General features: G+C 39.0%; 1 protein-coding gene across 1 annotated transcript; it reads right to left on the bottom strand.

Annotated features, from left to right (window-relative positions):
- Nucleotides 1–15,895: 15,895 nt before the first annotated feature.
- Nucleotides 15,896–16,848, bottom strand: LOC147624840 (uncharacterized). Its single transcript, XM_086818070.1, has one exon. It carries the CDS (start codon nt 16,567–16,569, stop codon nt 16,033–16,035), a length of 537 nt encoding a protein of 178 aa, XP_086674196.1. The 5' UTR covers nt 16,570–16,848; the 3' UTR covers nt 15,896–16,032.
- Nucleotides 16,849–20,314: the final 3,466 nt, after the last annotated feature.

Raw genomic sequence — 20,314 nt, 5'->3', positions numbered from 1 at the left:
GTGTTGCTGATTATTCATTGGCTTGGAAATAAATCTTCTTGTCTTAACACCTCCAATAAAGGGCTTCATTGGAACTTCCTTTTCATTAGATGATTTTTTAGTGTCCTTCAGAATCTGGGCATTACCTCCATGTACTCTAATTTCAGATAGCACCTTCTCCAATGCACGGATGGCTTCTTTCCTCTCTACTACATTCTTGATCTTCCAAACAAAGCCAATGTAGAGATATACCAGTTTCTATACCTTCTCCAATGCACGGATGGCTTCTTTCCTCTCTACTACATTCTTGATCTTCCAAACAAAGCCAATGTAGAGATATACCAGTTTCTATATGGTACGACACAAAGCATGAAACGTGCATATATACACATTGGAAAGAGGAATCTCAAACACTGGTTTAAAGTTCTCATCCAAAATTTATCTATTTGGTGGTCGTCTCCACCACTTAGAGTCCATCACCATTGCGAAGTCCATGCAGTAAAGGCATGGAGACTTTGCATTGGCCCTTTTGCTGCAATTAAATAAGCACTTGAGAGTCTTCAAGTCACTCGCAAAGATGCCATTCAACTTGAAAGTCCCCCCTTTTGTCTCCATGTAGCATCTTGGTTACATTCATCTGTTCTTTGATGAGATTGGGGATAACGGTGTATGATGAAATACCCAAAACAAGGATTCATGGTCCTCTTTCTTGACCTCAAATGAACCTAGCCACTAGATGTTTGGAGTCTTAGACTGCACACTAAAATACTTTGGATCATCCCTACTACAATTAGAAAGAGCCCTATTCATAAGTGTTATTGTGACCCTTTCCATCTTTTTCTCCTTGATTATCTTGCACTCATCAAGCTTGATGACAAATTGAAGTACACCTCCTGTCTCCTCAAATGTAATATCATAGAACTTCACCATTCTCTTTTGCAAGAGCTCCGAGTCCATGAATATATTGTTGTGTTCATTGTAGAATATGCTTCCACCTTCTCCCTTAAACTCTCCTACAATGTGGTATGAGTGACCAACATAGTGAAGCTGTTCTGTGTTTAAATCCTCCCTATGTCTCCAAACTTTTGTAGGTGTTGGAAGTAGCTTTGCTTAATTGCCTTTGGCCTCAAGGACTGATGACACTGACTTCTGGATGGCACTATAACCCTTACGACTGACTCCACTTGAATCCATGGCGGATTGAATATCCGCAGCCGAAACTATAGTGTTGGTTACAAAGTCATCCACTATATCTCGTTGAACCACCTTGAACTTCTTCTCCTTTATCATTTCTCTTGCCATTCTTGATGTTACTAATGATTTCAGTTACTTTGCTGATGGATTAAGATTGGGATTGATATTCTCTTTATCAAGATGTATAACAACCCTACAAATACAACACTACTCATTACTAACATAGAGAACATGTAAATCACAAAGCAGCCCTATAAATAAAATAATATTAACAACTAATATAAAAGACCTGTGAATGGGAATGCATTGAGTGCAATCTTACCTTATGGCTTAGATTCTCTTCTTCAGGCCTCCAGAACCGGGCCTCATGTTCTCGACATTTTTGAGCTTTTTTCTCCGTATGCACGGTCTAATGCTTGGGTCTTTTTCTCTATTCTTGCGAAGGTCACTTCTTAGTTTGTTGATTTGACACTCTTTTTCTTCCAATCTAACTTTCTTTGTCTTCCATTTAGCAGACAAGCCAAGAAGCTCAGTGCTAAATGTTGTGAATAATGCTTCTCTCTTTCTTGCATGTAAGAAATTGCATGTAAGCTTAGTGCTAAATGTTGTGAATAATGCTTCTCTCTTTCTTGCATGTAAGAAATTGACTTGCAATATCCTAGTAAGCCTTTGGCACCATCACCTGCAAAACGCAAGAGAGTTGTGGGATTTGAAAAGGGAGGATGTGAAGTAGTACGGGGGTCAATAGGATAAATGGAGCCATCACACCAAAGATCTATGTGTTGCTTTCCCGGTGACAACCTCATATGATCTTTGACATCTGATGAGAGCAATAGTTGACCACTTTTGCGTTTTTGAATGGGCACATACTCACTATCTAGATCAATGTGAAGATCAATGGGTACATACTCACTATCTAGATCAATGTGAAGATGGTACTTTCTCTTAATGCTTTCATGATTAGACTCTTCAATAAAATGAGTGTGTATATGGTTGTTCTCCATTCAAGTGTTCTAAAAATGAGTAAGTTGGATATGAGGCAAAGTGAAAGAATATGTCTCGCTATGGTGAGAGAAGGCTTGCATTTGTCTTTGGAAATTGGAGATGAAGATTCTCATTCCCTCCAAACTGTCTTCCATGCAATAATATCCTCTTGAACTAACTTTATTCTTGCAGTTTCAAATGTATCAATTCAAAGAAGGTTCCAATGAACTTTATGTGATGGCCGCCTAGGAGAAGATTTACCTCTCTGGCTCAGAGAGTACACTTTTATGACTCTTACATTCTCTTTATTTTAACATTTCAAGATTTTTTCTAGAGAGAGAAAATGAGAATCAACAATTTTCTTATAAGGCCCTACACAGATGACCTCCAAAATGTCCTAATGCTAGTCATAACATCATGACAATAGACACTTGGGTGTCATTGGGACAACCTAAACTCATCCCTACAGACAATAGTCTTGCAAGAGGAGCCAATGGACAAAACATTGTAGTTCTAGGTTACTTTAGATACACTACTCAAACAATCGATGGGTGATATGGAATTTACATTCCATATTACCCTAGATTCCCTTGAGTATTGAGTATGATGTTCCTTGTTGGTGGAACTTGGATAGGTGAATCATTGTATTCAATAAATGAATCCATGATAAAAAGTCACCTTGAACACTCCTGCAAGTAATATACAATTGCTATTATGGAAGGAAGAGACCTTGTAGGAGATGGAACTTCTAACATATCTTACTGAAAAGATCCCTAGGATTCTGGTTGGATTGCAAATTGCAAATAAAATCACCACAGCTCAAGCATAGCTTTATCCAACACAAAAATAGAAACTCGTGACCTTCGAGCTATGGGATTTTAGGTCACCCAATACTCACATGGTAAATCCTGAAAGAATTCTCTTCACACAAGACTTGAACACGTCATGTTTTGGGTACCTTGAACATACAATGTATATTGAAACTAACCCCCATTACTTGCAAGATTTTTGTGGTTGAGTATATGTTGGAAGCAGATTTGATCTTGGGGTGTAAATGGACTATTGCTGCCCAAGCACCACTATGCTTTGCTAGCGATAGAGTCATCATGATGGTCAACGACAAAAAGTTCACAATGCCATATTGCAAGGAAGAGGATCCAACTTTAATGGATTTCTATGATGTTGAATGTAAAAGGATACAAGCCTCTTCCACAAAAGCCTCTCTACACAATGACCTACCATTTGCATCAACAACCAACTCCCTTAGAACATATACTCCTTTGAACCCATCCTCGCCTACAAAGTTCGATACGAAAACCTCACAATCAATGGCTATTCCTGAAGAAGTTCCCACAGCCCAACCATATATCTCTAACAAGGAACTCAAAGGGAAGACCGCGGAGCCTATGCATCTTCATCGACAAACCTCACCAAAGGAGACAACCACATGCTCAAAGGCCTCGTCTCGACAGCCACTCCACAAGAGACTCTAGCCTCATCATCGCAACAATGCCCATGAGTCTCAAACCTGCAGTCTCAGTGCCAATCAAAGTCAAGGAGGGCCCCAAACCTTCCACATCAACCCAAAAGAAAACTCGATCACGACAACCACAATCAACGTACCTTAATAGTATCAAGATGTGGGTGGAGAAACAGCTACTTGTAGCTCAAGGCTACTATGAAGGTGCCAATCAAATTTGGGTGCCTCGACAGTCCAACGCCTCTTCCTCAACATAGCACTCGGAGGCCAAGGATGAAGAAAAGTACTCCACAACACCGTCCACAAAAGCCTATGTGAGTTCCTCAAAGAACTCCACCAAGTCAACAAGTGTGGGTACCAAAAACACTACTGCGGGTACAAGGGTACTACCAAAGAAATACCAAAGCTTGGGTACCAAAAACACTACTGGTACAAGGGTATTACCAAAGAAATACCAAAGCTTGGGTACCCAAGTGCATCACAAAGTCCCCTAAGCTTAAACAAAGAAGGAAGCCTCATAACCAAGCACATCGGCCACCAATTTATAATATTCATCAAAGATGGGTGCCTGTGCATGTGCTTCAACAACAAGGATACTATGATGGTAATTCCATCATATGGTTGCCAAAATTGAACAATGTGAAGAAAACCTCACCCACCGACTTCAACCCCAATAGCTTCACCTAAAGTTTGACAAGAATGGAGGCCCAAGAAACAACAAAAAAATCACTCAACCACTCTCGTGCATTCAGCACCAACACAAGAGCTTGTGCGTTCAAGCAAACAATCAGCAGTCTTCCCAACTTCCTCGACAACATTTGAGCAACAAATTCAAGAATCAATACCCACATCTGCAAACGGAGACTAATGAGCACATTAAGAACAAAATAACAATGCTCTTGTCACCCCTCTCTGGATGTGAGAAATAAGTGCACAAGAACCTGTTGCTCGCGCAAGTCAAGACCTAGTTGCCCCATAAAATCAATTTAAAAAAAACCATCGAGGTCAAAACCTACAACTTTACAGGGTCAAAACCTGCAACTTCATGGAATTCCATCTCACGGCCTGGAATTTCACGAAATTCCATCTCACGGAGTTCCAGTTCACGGCCTGCACTTTCATAAAAACATCATTTCACGGGATTAACTCTCACGAAATTAGGCCATCTCACGGAATAACCCTTCACGGCCAAAAAACCTGCAATCTCACGAGTTCAGGTTTCTCACAAATTACAGTCTCACAGCTTAAGAACTTGCACTTTCACGATTTAAGCCTCATCACACGGATTAGGCCATATCACGCATTAAAACTTTCACAACGATCTTCAATAGCCATTATATATTTGTTAAGCTTATTGCTAACTATTCTTTTGGCTAAATTAATGTAGAAGCTACTACATGAGTACATATCCATACTCATGCAGCATTGGAGAACATTTGCACACCAAAGCCTACCATCGAGACAACATCCATGTACATCCCTGGATGGGGGGGCCATGGTGGGCGAAAGCCTGGTCAATTGTACAACCCAGCCAGGAATTCCCCTTCAAATTACAAACCTCCCCAAATGACGCTACCATCTTCACAAATCAATGATCTTCAATCCTTCGTGAAGATATCCATATTAGCCTCGCAAGTCAACGTAATTCTTTCAATCCTCAACAATAAGTGGCTAATTCAACACAGATCAGTTCAATAAGAGTCTATATGACTCAATTCTTGTACTTCATGTAAATCTGCTTCATAAGAGCACTTAAATATACATAAAAACATAAAAAGCACATGGGCAGAAGAAGATAGGAACAGGTCCTTCTCAACAACATTTGACAAGAATCCTACCACACAAAGGGACATCATCAAAAGCCAATTACTTCAAATGATGAATGTCGCTTTAATGAATCAAATGAGGAACTGAGGATCACCATCTCGTTTTGATGTGATTAAGTCTATGTTCCTCCAGATCCTTCCCTCTTCTCTCCCATTATTAACATCTCTTAGTGTCCCCACTAACAAAAATCACATGTAACCTTGCCGATGATTGCCAAAAACAAATTGAGGAAAAAAAAAGGCTTACACAAATATAAAAAATGCAATCATTCGCAAAAAACCCCACCCCCACCTTATTAGGAATTTCCAATACACATTATTAACCTCTTCATTCATTAACTAGATTTTCTTATTCCTTCCAGAGGAACAAAGACCATTGAACCTCACTCAACATCAAAGCCATCGAGAAAGCTTGTTCATTCTCCCCACATAAAGGTATTCAACGCGATCACGAGGATGCGATCGCCACACAGGAAGGGAGGGATGTTAACCCAATTCTAGGGTTAGCAAGAGCTACCGCCATTATCTTACATCAAGGAGTCACGGTAGATACACCAAAGGGTCGTACATTCAAGATATGAAGCAATAGTGTCCAAAGCTACAACTTGGATGGGCGCCCATAATGGTATGACGAAGTATTTATGGGGATTCCTGCTTCAAGAGCATGTGGTAGCAAGTTAGGATGAATTCCTAAATGTACTTCATGGATATATTATGAGAGTAGTCATTGTAATAGCATTAGGCCTCTTATGAGCCTAAAGTGCCCGGTCGGCCACAGTTTAAGTGAGTGTGAACACTTATGGCCATGTATATAAGTGAATTTCTCTCATAATACAAGGGAGTCTCCCATTGTGCAATTGAGTCTCTCTCTTGCTAATCTTCTTGCTAATCTCTCTCCCTGATGCATGCTAGTGAGTGTGTGTGAGTGAAGTGAGTGAAGTGAGTGAGGTGAGAGGAGGGACGAGTACCCATAGTGTAAAGTGACGGTGTGACAACGCTCGCAAGAGGCATGGTGGAATTGCTTCTCAAGGAGTTGTAGAGCTTGGAGACCTTGAGGGTTACGAGACCTTGAGGGACGAGTACCCGTAGTGTAAAGTGACGGTGTGACAACGCTCGCGAGAGGCATGGTGGAATTGCTTCTCAAGGAGTTGTAGAGCTTGGAGACCTTGAGGGTTACGAGCTCGGCCATTGGGAAGATCCTCACGACAGTTTGCGGTTCACCAGGTAATCTCTTTTTGGATGTGTTTCAAGGAGGATTAGGGTGAACCATAACAACGGACAATGTATGTGGTCTCTATATTCATTTCTATATAGGACAAACTCATTTGATACACGAGTCAATAACATAGACTTTGCCTCCGCTCTTGACTTTGGCATCACATTGTTGTTGGTGGTGGCCAATAATTGTGTTGCAATCAACCTAGAAAAAAAAAAGATTAAGAGATAGATGAAAATTCAATCAATGAAAACAATAAAGCTTAAACATTTCTCACTCAAGAAGTTCAGTTGTTGAGTTGTTTGTCCATCCATGTTGGGCTTGTAAGTTGAGAATGAGCATGCCAGCTACTAAGAGTCTAGACAATTTTTCATTCTCATAGATTGGGGTTGATGCTTCTGTCCTTACGTATTCATATTCCAAAGTTGGTCCCTTTGTAGTCTGATTCTCGAATACCCCATCTAACATATCAATTGCCGCATCATTAACCCAAGGATCATACTCATCCTCTATCTCTTATTCTCATAGATTGGGGTTGATGCTTCTGTCCTTACGTATTCATATTCCAAAGTTGGTCCCTTTGTAGTCTGATTCTCGAATACCCCATCTAACATATCAATTGCCGCATCATTAACCCAAGGATCATACTCATCCTCTATCTCTTATTCTTGGGAACCTACCCTGGCCATTCCTTCACGTACTATCTCAAAATGGACAGGATCATGATGTCTTAAATAGTTAGCATAGTCTTGTGGAAATTGTGAAATATGTGGACCATGTTGGGGTCCCGAATTTCTGTTGGTAAACTCTAAGTCATCATCCTACAATAAAAATTACTCTCATTATACATCATCACGATTAAAAGCATTATAAAAAAAACTATAATTGTTTTTTGTTATTAAATTCACTTGAAGAAAAAGAAACAATAACTCATCATTGACATAACAGACATCTCAGGTTTAAATTAATCTAAATTCATTAACTAGCATAACATATATCTTATGATTACATAGACAAAAACTCTTATACAATCAGGAGCAATGAGAAAATCCTACAAAACTATGTTCTACAATGGTGTCATTGTCGACCCAAAGGTACATCCAATGGCTTACCCATTGCTTAACATCTCCACTGAGTAGGAATTACCCTACGGAATGTATAGTCTACAAACAACTCTTCTTCTGCTTGTAAGGTTTGAATGGCACAAACAACCACATAAGGTCGAGGGGCCTTTAGGACATGTATTGCTTCACACCTTCTTGGTTTCCCTCTACTGCTATTAATTAGACCTGCTATATTGCCATGCGTATAAGCACGACCATCCATGTAAGCATACTCTGCACGGGAAACTCTAGCACCAATTTTTTCCTCTCTCACGAATGGATGCTACATCAAACATCATACCATAAGTGGTAATACTAATGATGTGTTGGCATAGATGTCTCCATCTTCCCTCTGAATAGACTGGGCCACAAAAGCTAATGATTCAATTGGTACGCTAACAAGATTAACTCTAATATTAGCTGAGGACATCTTTACCCTCACAACAATGGAGTCCTACTCTCCATAGATCTGACTCTTCCTCATCCAGCGAGGCTCAGAGGAGCGTCCTAGCAGTGGGAGGATAACACGTCATGTGATTGTGATCCACTTTATACAAGATCACTTGCATGAGACGACTCAGAAGAGGAATGAAGTTACAGCCTGGTCTCCTTGTTGCGGAGACCACTACACTAGGGAGGATACATATGATCATAGAGCCACTAGTGGTTGGTTATCACACCTGATCTTCCAAGTGATTGGGAGGAATTTAGCCATTGGGGACCACGGTTCATAATAGCACCATCCATTATCCAGGATGCAGGTCAAGGACTTTACATGGCACAAGATTTGCATGTGCCAGCTGAAAGTATGGTGACACTCATGGATGTATAACTTAGATATAAATTTGTCAAAGTTGAAACTAATCATTTATAAACAAAAGAAATTCAAACATCATAGTTATAAGGGAAGAAAAATATACATGTGGTGGAGAAGATTCACAAAGCCTGTAGTCTAGCTCATGAGGAGACGAGCTCAAATGTAGCACCTATGTGTAACCATGGCCCGGCATGGTGCGCAATAACATAATCTTCTTTGCTTAAAACATGCTTGCTCGTTAAAATAATCAAATGTATTGTCTTCTGTGAGGCCCTTGATCTCCCTCTGCTCTTGACATGGCTCCGACTCAGGTGGTATATCTCCGATTGTGGACGAAGAAACTGGAGGAGGGGTATGGATGGATGCATCTAAATCACTACTATATTAATTCAAAGAGACCATATATTAGAGAATAACACAAAAACATTTCACTAATCATAACAAAGATCTAGTGTGATGAACTATGGTTAGACTGTTTGTAGTACCACTATCATAATTAAAAGAAAAAAGTTCTTGTAACCTTCAAATGAAGTTTAACATTTATATATTATGTTCATTTTTATGGATTGTATTTTTAGGCCAAGAGGACTTGACATGATTGGCCTTAGCAAGGTGAGAGATACAAGGGTTTTGGATTCAGGGCAAGATGAAGCGCATAAGGTTCTTGGGTGTGATCCTTTAAGAAGGGAGCTAAGGAGATATTCTAAAAAGGATGGCCGATAGCAAGGTTGGATCTAGCACAAGGGGCACCTTAGGGAGGAGTAGGGAAGTGCCATCTGTAGGGAGAGACTTTGTCTCATGACTCTCATGCTCGTTTGCTATAAAACTGGGAATAGAACATGTGGTGTGTGTGGGTGGTATGCACACGAGAGAGAGAGAGAGAGAGAGAGAGAGAGAGAGAGAGAGGCTAGCAATCGTGTTTCTTTGTCTCATGACTCTTATGCTTTCTAATCTAAGAGTGGAACACATGTGGGGTGTGTGAGTGTGTGTGTGTGTGTGTGAGAGAGAGAGAGAGAGAGATGTGCTCTCGTTAAGAGAGGCTGCACTGAGAGAGAGAGAGAGAGAGAGAGAGAGAGAGAGAGAGATTGCATCCTTGTTGGTAGCATTTCTCATCATCTCATGAATGATTGGTACTTTTGATTTTGTAAAAGAGAAAAAAATGTTTTATATTACACTGTGCAAAGCATCATTTTTAAACCTTTTCGATCTCCTAAAACTTTACACAAACCTTAGTTTGCAACCCCCTTATCCTTCTTTGAATGTCTTAATTATTTCATTTCTCACAAGAATTAGGTTGATCTCAGCCAGCCATGCCCCATTTGCTCTATGTGGGTTGACTCAAAACTTGGCACTACCAAAAGGTTGCACTTGTGTGTCAAAGAAGATTGCTGCAGCATTGTAACATGGCTCAAACATGTTTTTTTCCATAGGACTTACTTTCTTGATCAATATTTAAAAATTATTTATAGAAATAACTATTTTCATCACTTTACTTTGAGTAATGAAAACATATTAGTTTTGTAAGTGCATTAAGCTTTCACAATTCAATAGACGTCTTCTCATCACACAAAATACATTATAGCAAGAGAATTTTTAAAGGCATCATAAATTATTGAAGACTTTCAAAACTTTCAAGTTATTGAAGACTTTCCATATTTATTATGCATTGTGTACTATATTATATATTATATAGGATATATACCCCTGGTCACTTAGACCCCTAAGGCTAGGTGCCATTGGGCACTTCCCTTGTTTTTTCAAAGTACCACGTTGGCACTTTTACCAGAAAACGGAGGTGCCATTTGGCACTTGAAATTGTGAAAGGCTCCCGTACAGGTGCCAAATTTAAAGCTTGCACACACACCAACACAGTCTCTCTCTCAAACACACAGGGTATTGCTTCGCGAGTAATGCAAAGGCGCGCACTACCAATATATAGGGGGCGATCTCTCTCTCTCTCTCTCTCTGTCTCTCTCTCTCCTTCCAGCCAATTTGCGCACATGGTAGCACAAGAGGTCTCTTCATCCTCCATCACAAGACCCCTGACTTCGCGGGGGAACCTTCGTGCGACACCGCGCCCCTCCACATGTACCTCTTCGCCTCCAGCCTCACATTTTCCACCACCCACCACACGTACCAAGTACAAAAGATTCCCTTCGCACTTTCTCGGGAACCTTGCACCCCACGTTTCAACTTTCTCGTGCTTTCCACTGTTGATATTTTACTTCGAAATTTGAACGCCCTCTGCAAACTACTAAACTATGTCAATCTAATTTTTTTCTTTGGAGAATATTTATAGTATTAAACTTCAAAAAGACGGAAATTACAGCATATAAGAGTCCTTTTTACGTCATCACAAAAAGAGAGAATAATGCCCCTCTACCTATTGAATTGCGACAAGCATGATCTAGGTCAATCAAATTTTCAACTGGGTTGATTTTTGGCACAGTTGGAAATTTGTGTTGAAAACTTGGCCAAGTATATCTAGTTCTCTAGAGTGAGAAGAACCCTCTAGCGTTTATTTTTTAAGGTTTCAAATTGCACACATTTTTTTGGGAAATAGATATATATATAATATTATCACTTAAGGATCTTTACAAATTGGGGGGGTGCACTACTACAAAACCTATGTATCACGTGCATTCAAGGGGTATTTAAAAACCCCCTTACATGTGAATTTTTCATGAATAAAATGTCTTCTTTTTTTTATGGACTTATGGTTTTTTTAAATTGATTAAAAAACTCCTTCTATAAATGTATTTCTGTAAATTTGCTTTAAATTTTATAATAAAAAATCTTTTCATTTGAACTCACGTGCTATACTTACATATTTTTAGGTGAACCCCGAGTTCACAAAAAGGTTCAGAGAGGTCCTAGGCCACTCTAAATGGGATCTTTTATGTAAGCTGCTCAATTGCAATGTAAATGATTTCGAATAGGCTCAAATTGTAGACTCTAGAGAGCACTTCTCAACAAAAATTAAAGAAGTATGAGGGAGCATTGAAATATTTTTAGAACCCTACACATTCACATGAAAGGGTTAAAAAATGATCTTCCTCATGAAAAGGACACTTAATAATATATAGTAAAAGCAATATTCTGTGATTGATTCTCTGTAATTTCTGAATTTTTATTTAGTGTGATACACAAAGTATGACTTTCAAAACTTTTATTTGATTTGATATAACTTACCTTATTGCTTTTTTCTGAATCTTGAAACATCGAAGCACTACACCAATGTTTAGGCCTCATAGTCATATAGGCTTCATAGTCTCATCTGTCACACTTGCAAGCAGTGCAATGCATTGATGAATGTGAAACGCCTTAAACTAGGAGCCTTGTCTTTTGTGTAACTTCTCAGACTAAATTTAATATGTGTTACTTTTCTTTTAACTTTTTAGATCTATGATTCTATCAAGAAACATATACATTTGTTTTGATCTTTATCATGTAACTAGTATTGCACCCGCGCATTGCTGCGGCCAACCAAGGTTCCAGAAAAGAACTATTCCCTCTCTACAACCATCTCTCTCTCTCTCTCTCTCTCTCTCACACACACACACACATGCACATGCACATGACCCTCTCCCTTTCTCTGTCACATACACACACTCTCAAATGTTGAAACTCTCTCTCTCTCTCTCTCTCTCTCTCTCTCTCTCTCTCTCTCACATGCACACACATATACACACCTGCTCTCTCTCTCTCTCTCTCTCTCACATGCACACACATATACACACCTGCTCTCTCTCTCTCTCACATGCACACACATATACACACCAGCTCTCTCTCTCTCTCTCTCTCTCTCTCTCTCACACACACACACACACACACACACTCTCTCTCTCTTCTTACACTCTCCCACACATAGAAGCCCTCTCTCTTCTTACACTCTCCCACACATAGAAGCCCTCTCTCTCTCTCTCTCTTTCAATCTCTCTCTCTCTCTCTCACTTACACTCTCTCTCTCACGCACACATACACATGTAAATATATAGTATATACAATATTATGTTTTAGATACACAAACCTATACATAGACACATATACTTATACATATATACATGTATTTAGAAATATAAATACAAACATCGACATAATTTCATTAATTTTGATTAAATTTTAATGTGCAGAGATGGGTGATAAGTTGTGATCACTTTTAAATATATAGATAGATATATCATACACACATCTAAACACACACACACACACACACATACACACACACACACAAACATATATATATATATATATATATATATATATATATATATATATATATACATACATATGTATGTATGTATATATAAATGTAAATAAAAACACACACACACACATGTATACACACATATACATATATGTTTTCTATTTAATTTATATGTTATTAAAAGCTACTTTTTATTCTCTATCTCTCACTCTCTTTCTCTCTCTTTTTACCCTTCCTCATTACATCGTTCTGCTCTCTCTCTCTCTCTCTCTCTCTCTCTCTCTCTCCAGGTCTGCCCCATCTCACTCTCTCTCAAGCACATTAAACACATAGATGCAGATGGACGCACATGCATGCATATACTCTCTCTCTTTATATATGTGTATCCATAGCGAGTGTCTGCATGTACGTGTGTGTGAGCATGTGAATATACTCGTGTGTACATCTATGTGTGTGCACGTGTAGGTGCATATGTGTAGTGTGCATGTCCATGTGTGTGCACCTGTACTTGTGTATGTGAGTGTATTTATGTGCTTGTGTGCATGTATACACGTGTGTATGTGCAAGCTTGAGTATGTGTGCAAGTGTGCATATCTTTATATGTTGCATGTGTGTCCATGTGTGCGAGTGTGTGTATGTGTGTTTGTATGCGTGTGTGCACGTATCATGTGCTTGTGTCTGTGTATTATGTGTGTGTGTGTGTATGCATGAACATACATGTGTGTGCGTCGATATACATATAAATCTATTTATATATACATGCTTACATACCTATAGATACACATACATACATAATATATATACGTGTGTGTGTATGTATATTCTCTCTCTTACACATGCACATAATATATATGTTTGTGTGTGTATGTGCAAGCTTGAGTATGTGTGCAAGTGTGCATATCTCTATATGTTGCACGTGTGTCCATGCGTGCGAGTGTGTGTATGTGTGTTTGTATGCGTGTGTGCACGTATCATGTGCTGGTGTCTGTGTGTGTGTGTGTGTGTGTGTGCATGAACATACATGTGTGTGCATCGACATACATATAAATCTATTTATATATACATGCTTACATACCTATAGATACACATACATACATAATCTATACAAGATTAACCACAACCCCACCTCCCTCCACGTGGCCAAAGGAGGTGGGGCTAATTAAAAATAATCACTCCTCCTGCAAGCGTGAGAAGGAGCCAAATCTCACATCTTCCAATGCAATTTTGAATTTCAATCTAAGAAGATCTCATCTCACATCTTTCAATGAAATCTTTGTATACATGCTTACATACCTATCGATACACACACCTAAATCTTTGTATACATGCTTACATACCTATAGATACACACACTTATATATATTATGTATGTATGTGTATCTATAGGTATGTAAGCATGTATACAAAGATTTCATTGAAAGATGTGAGATGAGATCTTCTTAGATTGAAAGATGTGAGATGAGATCTTCTTAGATTGAAATTCAAATTTGCATTGGAAGATGTGAGATTTGGCTCCTCCTCATGCTTGCAGGAGGAGTGGTTATTTTGAATTAGCCCCACCTCCTTTGGCCACATGGAGGGAGGTGGGGTTGTGGTTAATCTTGTATAGATAAGGTCCCCCTCCACCCACCCAAGATCTCAACTCATATTACAAAGGAGTATGAAGGTCCTTCTCATGATACTAGAAGAGCATTAGCTTATGATTTTCTTTTTAACTCTAGAGGTTCTATGTGGGCGTGGGAACCTTTAAAGGAGAGTACATTCCTCAAGGAGGTAGCACGTGTGTGCAAGCAAGTATTTAAAATATCTTTTATTATTTAAATTTTTATATTTTTAAATAATTATTCATGCCCCCTTTTTCAATGTACAAGTTTGTATTTTGAATTTAAAACCCTCCAAATCTACATAAATAAAGTAAATATTTAAAATGTTATACGTGTAATATAATAAATAAGTTTAGTTATTTATTCATTTTAATAAATAAAAAAATATGTATAAATAATCATTTTAATAAATATGTAGATTTTAATGTATTTTTATATTTATTAAAGTGTATTTATGTATTAATAAATAAAAATAGATATATTTATATTTATTACTTAATAGATACTAAAGATTATATATTTATTATTTGATAAATATATATGTTAATATATAAGTTATCGATTCTAGATGCTTCCAACCCCAATCAAATACAAGCAAGATCAACAATATCAAAGCAACATCTTAGGAGCTCCCATTTAAGAGAGGCTGCACTGAGAGAGAGAGAGAGAGAGAGAGAGAGAGAGAGAGAGAGAGAGAGAGAGAGAGAGAGAGACGTGCTCTCGTTAAGAGAGGCTGCACTGAGAGAGAGAGAGAGAGAGAGAGAGAGAGAGAGAGAGAGATTGCATCCTTGTTGGTAGCATTTCTCATCATCTCATGAATGATTGGTACTTTTGATTTTGTAAAAGAGAAAAAAATGTTTTATCTTACACTGTGCAAAGCATCATTTTTAAACCTTTTCAATCTCCTAAAACTTTACACAAACCTTAGTTTGCAACCCCCTTATCCTTCTCTGAACGTCTTAATTATTTCATTTCTCACAAGAATTAGGCCCCTATTATTCACCCAAACAAAATTTAAACTATAAATATGTTTAGGTCTAACTTTGGGTTTTCTAATACCAACGTTGATCTCAGCCAGCCATGCCCCATTTGCTCTATGTGGGTTGAATCAAAACTGGGCACTACCAAAAGGTTGCACTTGTGTGTCAAAGAAGATTGCTGCAGCATTGTAACATGGCTCAAACATGTTTTTTTCCATAGGAATTACTTTCTTATCAATATTTAAAAATAATTTATAGAAATAACTATTTTCATCATTTGCAATGAATTGGGAGCTGTGATTTTCTAGGCAAGTAGTTTGAAAACATGTAAGAAGATTGATGAATTTCAGGTTAGCCTTGAAGTTGATTCATGCGGCTTTGGTAATCTTAGTTGTACAAGCTATTGATGTCTATATTACTTTTAGAAGAAAATTTGGCCAAGGTAAAGACTTTAGGAGAGTTAGGAGAATAAGAATCAAAACAAAAAAACAAGACCATCGATTAAGACCAATCGAAAATTTTCAGTCAACAATTTGACATTTGCTCTACAATGGTTGGATGGAAAATTTCGTCTGTTAAGTTTCAAGAGTGTCTCATTCACAAAGCAACCTTGACATTTACTTTGAATCGTTGGTGCTTGCGTTAGACGGATGCCGTCATGAGCCTGGAGAAACTTTCAAAGTCGATGGCTGTGGTATTGCTTACCGCCGCTTGGCCAGCGGCCACGGCCACCATGGCGTCAAGGTCCTCGTCGGAGAGGGGCTGCCCAAACATGGCCATGGCGGCCTGGAGATCCTCTCTGCTCAGAAGCCCATCCTTGTTCACGTCCAGTACATGGAACACCTCCCGCATCGCCCTGCCCTCCGCCCGACTCAAACCGTCGTCGGCGCCACCTACTCCGCCCTTGCCGATGTCCATGAGACACCGGAACTCCTCCAAGCTCACTGCCCCGTCACCGTCCAAATCAGCCATGGTTATCATGGAGTTCACCTCCTCGTCGCTGATGGCCTGCCCCACGCAGCTGGCGAAGAAGGCAGACAAGTCCGGGGACCTGATCTCGCCGTCACCGTCTCTATCCAGCACCTCGAAGGCTTGCTCAAGGCACGAAGGATCGTCGGAGCGTCTGGCCATTTGGTGCCAGAGCCCTGGAAGGCCGGCATCGCTGCTACGAGGGCACATGATCTCGTCTCTCTCTCTCTCTCTCTCCCTGCTCTCTCTCTCACACACACACGGTCTCTCTCTCTCTTTCTCTCTCTCTCTCTCACACACACACACACCAACACAGTTTCTCTCTCAAACACACAGGGTATTGCTTCGCGAGTAATGCAAAGGCGCGCACTACCAATATATAGGGGGCGATCTCTCTCGATCTCTCTCTCTCTCTCTCTCTCCTTCCAGCCAATTTGCGCACATGGTAGCACAAGAGGTCTTCAGGCTCCTCCATCACAAGACCCCTGACTTCGTGGAGGAACCTTCGTGCGGAACCGCGCCCCTCCACTCCACATGTACCTCTTCGCCTCCAGCCTCACATTTTCCACCACACGTACCAACAAAAGATTCCCTTCGCACTTTCTCGAGAACCTTGCACCCCACGTTTCAACTTTCTCGTGATTCTGGTCCTGCCCACTGTTGATATTTTATTCGAACCCCAAACTATGTCAATCTAATTTTTTTTTGAGAATATTTATAGTATTAAACTTCAAAAAGAGGGAAATTACAGCATATAAGAGTCCTTTTTACGTCATCATAAGAGTCCTTTTACGTCATCACAAAAAGAGAGCCCCTCTACCTACTGAATTGCGACAAGCATGATCTAGGTCAATCAAATTTTCAACTGGGTTGATTTTTGGCACAGTTGGAAATTTGTGTTGAAAACTTGGCCAAGTATATCTAGTTCTCTAGAGTGAGAAGAACCCTTTAGCGTTTATTTTTTAAGGTTTCAAATTGCACACATTTTTTTGGGAAATAGATATATATATAATATTATCACTTAAGGATCTTTACAAATTCGGGGGATGCACTACTATAAAACCTATGTATCACGTGCATTCAAGGGGTATTTAAAAACCCCCTTACTTGTGAATTTTTCATGAATAAAATGTCCTCTTTTTCTTATGGACTTATAGTTTTTTTAAATTGATTAAAGAACTCCTTCTATAAATGTATTTCTGTAAATTTATTTTAAATTTTAAAATAAAAAATCCCTTCATTTGAACTCACGTGCTATACTTACATATTTTTAGGTGAACCTCGAGTTTTCAAAGGGTTAAAAAATGATCTTCCTCATGAAAAGGACACTTAATAATATATAGTAAAAGCAATATTCTGTGATTGATTCTCTGCAATTTCTGAATTTTTATTTCGTGTGATACACAAAGTATGATTTTCAAAACTTTTATTTGATTTGATTTAACTTACCTTATTGCTTTTTTCTGAATCTTGAAACATCGAAGCACTACACCAATGTTAGACCTCATAGTCATATAGGCTTCATAGTCTCATCTGTCACACTTCCAAGCAGTGCAATGCATTGATGAATGTGAAACGCCTTAAACTAGGAGCCTTGTCTTTTGTGTAACTTCTCTCAAACTAGGAGCCTTGTCTTTTGTGTAACTTCTCTCAAACTAAATTTAATATGTGTTGCTTTTCTTTTAACTTTTTAGATCTATGATTCTATCAAGAAACATATACATTTGTTTTGATCTTTATCATGTAATAAGGTCCCCCTCCACCCACCCAAGATCTCAACTCATATTACAAAGGAGTATGAAGGTCCTTCTCATGATACTAGAAGAGCATTAGCTTATGATTTTCTTTTTAACTCTAGAGGCTCTATGTGGGCGTGGGAACCTTTAAAGGAGAGTACATTCCTCAAGGAGGTAGCACGTGTGTGCAAGCAAGTATTTTGAATTTAAAACCCTCCAAATCTACATAAATAAATTAAATATTTAAAATATTATACGTGTAATATAGATAAATAAAAATATATATATAAATAATCGTTTTAATAAATATATATATTTTAATGTATTTTTATATTTATTAAAGTGTATTTATGTATTAATAAATAAAAATAGATATATGTATATTTATTACTTAATAGATACTAAAGATTATATATTTATTATTTGATAAATATATATGTTAATATATAAATAATAAATATATATGTTAATATATAAGTTATCTATTCTAGATGCTTCCAACCCCAATGAAATACAAGCAACATCAACAATATAAGCAGACAAATCTAGGCTCATTTATATCAAAGCAACATCTTAGGAGCTCCCAAGCCAAGCTTCTCTCTCCTTTTCATCCTTTGTTTACTAGTTTAAACCTTTCTTAATCCATTCTTTACTTTAATCTCTACTATTTCAATAATCTTATCTTTATTTTAATTCTTTGTTTAATCTCTACTTTCCTAAGAATATGTTCCCAAAGCCATAGGAGTAGAAAGAGTACAAGGAAAAGACACCCCCCCATCCATAAGGTTCATGAGGACCAAGAATGGGCTTGCATGGAAGAAAAGAGAAGGAAGTATTGTGAAAAAAAAATCCACATTGAGAGCACTTTATCAATCCATCGATGGGCCCCTTCCATTGATGAGCCATCTTCGTCTCCTCCCCTCATTCCTCCTCCTCCTCCTCCTCCACCTCTTTCTCATCCTTTCCTCTTTTATTCTCATCCCCCTTCTCCTCATGCGTCCACTCCACCTTCTTCTCCTATGGCATCCACTCCACCTTCTCTGTAAGATCCCTGACCCCACTGCGCAACGAATTTGGGGGTGCTAGCAGCGGAAGTAGCACTTCTTGCATGGGGCAGGGTCCCACACTTGGGGCCTCGCCCATGGATATCTAGACAAGAGACTAATCCATCGGTTCTTCCAAAACCAAACTCGAAAAAAACTTCCCTTGCTCGGAAAGCACGGGCGATTCCTCCAGGATAACTTTTCTCTAACGTAGTCAGAAGCCTGAACTAACTGAACTGATCTGACCAAACCCGTAAGTCCCATAATCAGATCAGGGAAAAGATTGTACTTGGATCATAGAGACCAACGCTTTTTTCCTCATTGAGAGGCACAACCGTTGATTCTTTTCCATAGAACAATTTTTATCCAGGATTTACTATACAGAAATTTGAGTCTTGATTTATGGATCCATCAGTCTAGCCTAACCCCATCCAGTCCCATGGGTTAGCCAACTGCCCAACCACTGTAGTGATGGGATCCAATTAGGAATTTGGTCAGGTTTTGTCCCGGTACTAGGGAAAAGACTTCCCAAGCCCCCTAGCCGGATATTCATGCAAACTTAAAACTAGTCACACCACTTACACACCCACCAATATGAACTTGCCTTTTTCACAGATTCAACAATCTTTAAAACAATCATTTAATGAAACCATAGTGTTGCCCCTGAGTGAATAGGTGGTAAGCGTTCTGGTTGCCAATGATGCCATAGGTACATCGATGAAGGAAGGAATTGGAAATTAGGATTCAACTAGATAATTAGAGGATTATGATGGGGCATTTTTAATAGTTCCTAGCTCATAGTACCCGACAATATAATCACATAAAAATATCCGGATGGAATCTCCGTTGAAGATCAGCAAGATCAACCAACAGATCCATATAAAAGAGCCATGGACTCATCCGTTGAGGACCAGCAAGTTCAATCAACCAGATCCATGCCCGAATTCAGAAAATAACTCTTACTCCTTGTTCCAATATCTTCCCCGACGTACTCCTGGGTATCTTCGGCGACCCAAAGCCCGAGCACCATATGGTCAGCACCCTCTAGGATCCTTCGCAGGTCACCTAGCGCTTCACTCATAGGCTGCTTCCTTGGTCCCTTATCCACTGTACCGAAAGCTCACCATTTAATCAAACCAAGGCTGGTTGGCCGACCTTGCTACGCGAGACGTCCTC

Source organism: Cibotium barometz, chromosome 24 (genome assembly GCF_041138505.1).
Source record: "Cibotium barometz isolate CiBa-2024 chromosome 24, ASM4113850v1, whole genome shotgun sequence".
Classification (NCBI taxonomy): Eukaryota; Viridiplantae; Streptophyta; class Polypodiopsida; order Cyatheales; family Cibotiaceae; genus Cibotium; species Cibotium barometz.
Note: the sequence above shows the minus strand (reverse complement) of the source record. Positions and strands in the feature narration are given on the sequence as shown.

Coding starts and splice junctions, on each gene's coding strand:
- LOC147624840 (XM_086818070.1), bottom strand. CDS start 16,569: ATGTGCCCTCGTAGCAGCGATGCCGGCCTTCCAGGGCTCTGGCACCAA.